Genomic DNA, 4,536 nt, shown 5'->3' with positions numbered 1-4,536 from the left:
ATACCAGTGATGGAACATGAATAAAATATGGATCTGATCACTGTGCCATTTTTTGTCTCCTCTGCTTTCAGAAAATTAAAACAAAAAAACCTGAAGACAGCCTCAAGATTACTTTCCCAATTAAAAATCATCACACCATCATGATTATGGGAATACAGCAGAATTTGTTTTTCTTCTTCTTTCTTAAAATAATGTATACATAAGTGTGAATGTATAAATTGACTGGCCATTTCTTTCCTATAAATTATCATATTATTTTTCAAAGACATAAAACAAATATGTTATTTTGACATGCATCAGGCCTATGTCATCTTAGATATCGATGCTAGGTTCTGGGTTGTTATTTCAGAGAAAGTTGGACTTGAGATTTTATTTGGAGTGTGGGTGTGGGTCCAGCCTTTTGTACTGAAAAGTATTTAACCTCCAAACCTCTCAGAATGATTGGGTGAAGAGCAATTACTCCAGTTCAGGAGAAGAAAGTGACTTCCCCAATGTGGAGTAAGCCACAGTTCTAGCACAACCTTTCTCTCTTTTTAAGGATAAGCTAAATTATCTTGGAAATTAGAAGCAGTGCATGACCCAATAGTTCTCGGTTTTTAGACTAGACAGTTACTGTAATATTTCAGTGGATTAGAGTGACCTTTTTAGTAGCTGGTTTATGTATACTAAAACATACTAATAGTTTTTTTTCCTCACCAAAATTGAAGGAAACACTAAAATGTGTTTAATTTATTGTACTTTGCAGACGCTGTTGGATTACCATGAAGCTCTGGATAATCGCATTAAGTTTAATGGGGGTTGCTTGTGATGTGCTATATTCTGAACTAGCATCCTCTTCAACTATTGGCTCTTGCGAAAACTTGTGTTTTTGTGAAGAAAAAGACAGCATCTTAATCATAAACTGTGAAGAAAGAGGCATCAAAGAGATATCTCGAGTACATGTTCCACCATCCCGGCCTTTCCAACTTAGTCTTTTAAACAACAGTTTGACTATGCTACAGGTCAATGATTTTGCCAGCTTTATCAATGCTGTCACATTGCATCTTGGATTTAACTATATTGTGGACATTGAACCAGGGGCATTTAATGGGCTAAGTCACCTTAAACAACTCCATATCAACCACAATTATCTAGAAATACTTAAGGAAGACACTTTTCATGGGCTAGAAAGCCTGGAATTCCTTCAAGCAGACAACAATTTCATCACAATAATTGAATCAAGTGCCTTCAGCAAGCTCAACAGGCTTAAGGTGCTTATTTTAAATGACAATGCCATTGAATTTCTTCCTCCCAACGTCTTTCGCTTTGTTCCATTAACTCACCTGGATCTTCGAGGGAACCAACTGCAAACATTACCTTATGTTGGTTTTTTAGAACACATTGGCCGAATTCTAGACCTCCAGCTAGAAGACAACAAATGGATCTGTAATTGTGACCTACTGGAGTTAAAGAGTTGGTTAGAAAACATGCCTCCTCAGTCCATAATAGGGGATGTTGTGTGCCACAACCCTCCCATTTTGAAAGGTAACATATTAAGCAGATTAAAAACAGAATCACTCTGTCCAACTCCACCCCCAAATGACCTTGATTCTCCATCAGGGTCATTGCCTTTGGTGATTACAACATCAATAAGCGATAGTCATTCCTCAACCAAAGTAATACCTATTTTTAAAACTCCCACGAAGGAATCCAGTTTAACACCTCATGTTACAAAACCAGCTACTCTGCTTCCTGGAGTATATTGTCCTATACCTTGTCAGTGCACAAGCAATATCCTTTCAGGGATATTGATGCAGTGTCAGGAACAAAATATCGAAAGCTTGTCAGATTTAGGTTCTCCTCCTCCCAATCCTATAAAGTTGATTCTTGCGGGAAATATAATCCAAACATTACTGAAATCAGATCTTGTGGGTTATGACAGTCTAGAAATGCTTCATTTGGGAAACAATCGTATTGAAATATTAGAAGCAGGATCCTTTATAAATCTCACTGAATTGCAAAAATTATATCTCAATGGCAACCATCTCACTAAACTAAGTCGGAATTTGTTTTTAGGCCTGCAACGCCTTGAGTATTTGTACCTTGAATATAATGCCATCAAGGAGATTTTACCTGGTACTTTTAGTCCAATGCCAAAACTTAAGGTCCTATACCTAAATAATAATCTCCTCCAAACTTTACCATCTCATATCTTTTCTGGAGTTCCGCTAGCCAGGCTGAATTTAAAAACCAACCAGTTTGCCCAATTGCCCATAAAAAATGTCTTAGATGATCTAGATCTACTGGTACAAATTGAATTGGAAGACAACCCCTGGGATTGCACTTGTGATTCTGTAGGGCTACAACAATGGATACAAAAACTGAATAGGAATACAATGATGGGAGAAATTCTCTGTACTTCTCCAAGACATCTAGCTAAAAAGGAACTGAAATCTCTGAACAGTGATATGTTATGTCCCACTTTAATGAACAGTCCAGCTATCCCAACTCATCCTAGCTTTCTAATCATCACAACATCACCAACTACCACCAGTACAGTAGACACTATTCTGAAATCGCTCACCGATGCTATCCCTCTCTCTGTTTTAATCCTGGGGCTCTTGATTGTGTTTATAACAATGATTTTTTGTGCAGCTGGCATTGTTGTTCTTGTTCTACATCGGCGGAAGCGGCACAGAAAGAAACAAACGGAAGAGCAGGTACGGGACAACAATCCAGTTCAGCTTCAATACAGCATGTATGGTCATAAAACCACACACCATACCACCGAACGGCCAGCTTCAACTTTGTATGAACAGCGCATGGTCAGCCCCATAGTCCAAGTTTATCAAAGCCCACCTTTCAACTCCAAATTTGCAGATCATCGAGATGAAAGGAATGATAAGGAGGGGAATGATTCCAAACACCTTCGACGAAGTCTCTTAGAAAGGGAGCATTCTTCTCCTCTCACTGGTGGTCCAAATGTCAAGTACAAGGCTACAGACCAATCAGCTGATTTTCTCTCCTTCCAGGACGCAAGCTCGTTGTATAGGAATATTCTTGAGAAGGAGCGAGAACTCCAACAATTGGGGATAACGGAATACCTTCGGAAAAGCATTGCTCAGCTACATCCTGAGATGGAAGTACATTATCCAAGAGCTCACGAAGAACTAAAGCTGATGGAGACACTTATGCTCTCCCGGCCGAGAAAGGTTTTACTAGAACAGACTAAAAATGAATATTTTGAGCTCAAGGCCAACTTGCATGCTGAACCTGACTACTTGGAGGTTTTGGAACAGCACACATGAAACAAAACACCACCTTTGAAGGCTTTGAATCAGAAACTCTTAGGTTTGTCTTACATTTGGAACTTTGTAAATAAAAGTGCCTTATAATAATGTGTCACCAATCAGAACTTTAAGCACAGCAGTAATCTGAGTGAAAAGAAGCTCTCAGGGATAACTGTGTGAAGCCATGGGAAAGTTTTCAGGCTATGTATCTCTTACCCCCATATTAAATGTGAACTCTGTGCAACTGGATTCTGGGAAGAAATTCAGTTTACTCGGCCATATTCCTCCAGGTGTGTATTGCAGTCCCTAAAGTTTCTTTTTTAATTGTTGATTTTGCTAAACAGACATTTAAAGCATTTGTTTTTTCTCAGTTCCCTTCTTATTTTTCCCATGTATGCAATATTTAATTAAAAACCTTCAAGGATCTACTTAGCCAGCTACTAGAAACTAGGGAACATTAGTTATGGATGAGTCCATGTATATGAACAAATTGCACATGGCAATAATACATAATAATTATAAAGGGAACTATATGTTTTTTGTTTCAAAAGAAAAAAAAAATCATTTGTGAGCTTCCAAGGACTGCAGTATTTAGGTACCTTTAATTTGGAATGTTGTTTATATATATATAAAAAAAAGAGGATGGAAAGGGAAAGTGGTATATTAGGCAGGAATTTAAAAGGTATAATGGAAACCTTTTGTTACTTTCCCTCTATGGCATTTTTAATCACATTTTCGGACAATCTTCAGTATAATGCTGCTATAGACTCCTGTGCAACATTGGATTGACACTTGTACTTGGGAAGTTTGAAACGCTACTGAGAATTTAATGTAAATATATTAGTATATTGATGCACCCAATTTTTATTTTTATTGTATTTATATGATTGGCTCCTATGATAATTTTTGATAACATCACTTTGCTGTGGCCAGTAAATTTCAGACTGCAAGTCAGACAAGAAATAAGCCATTAGAACTTGTTTCTGGATATAAACACACTGTCTTTGCCATAATGACACGGCAAAAAATCATTTCTCAGCCCTTCCCCCCCCCTGCCCCAAACAGGTCTGGTTTAAACAAGGTAGGCATGTAAAATAAAGAAAAGTCATAAACCTGGGAAGTTGCATTGAAAATTAGTTATTGAAATCTTATGGATACATCCTTAGCATATATCAGAGATATGTGCTTTTGCAACATTTGTACGGGTATGCTAACTTTGCATACATAGATGTCAGTGGCTAACCATGTAAAGGTTAGCAAATCCAGT

The 4,536-nt window shown here is 37.6% G+C and overlaps 1 protein-coding gene across 1 annotated transcript; it reads left to right on the top strand.

Moving 5' to 3' along the window:
• The first annotated feature begins 754 nt into the window (after positions 1-754).
• On the top strand, positions 755-3,590 carry SLITRK6 (SLIT and NTRK like family member 6). The gene has a single exon (XM_015811841.1). The coding sequence runs from the start codon at positions 762-764 to the stop codon at positions 3,285-3,287; it is 2,526 nt and encodes an 841-aa protein (XP_015667327.1). The 5' UTR covers positions 755-761; the 3' UTR covers positions 3,288-3,590.
• Positions 3,591-4,536: the final 946 nt, after the last annotated feature.

Source organism: Protobothrops mucrosquamatus, unplaced genomic scaffold, assembly GCF_001527695.2.
Source record: "Protobothrops mucrosquamatus isolate PMUCROS unplaced genomic scaffold, P.Mucros_1.0 scaffold_54, whole genome shotgun sequence".
Classification (NCBI taxonomy): Eukaryota; Metazoa; Chordata; class Lepidosauria; order Squamata; family Viperidae; genus Protobothrops; species Protobothrops mucrosquamatus.
The sequence above is the reverse complement of the archived record's forward strand: the minus strand, read 5'-3'. Positions and strand labels throughout refer to the sequence as shown.

Bases quoted from the DNA above. Each gene is read 5' to 3' on its own strand.
- SLITRK6 (XM_015811841.1), top strand. From the start codon at position 762: ATGAAGCTCTGGATAATCGCATTAAGTTTAATGGGGGTTGCTTGTGAT.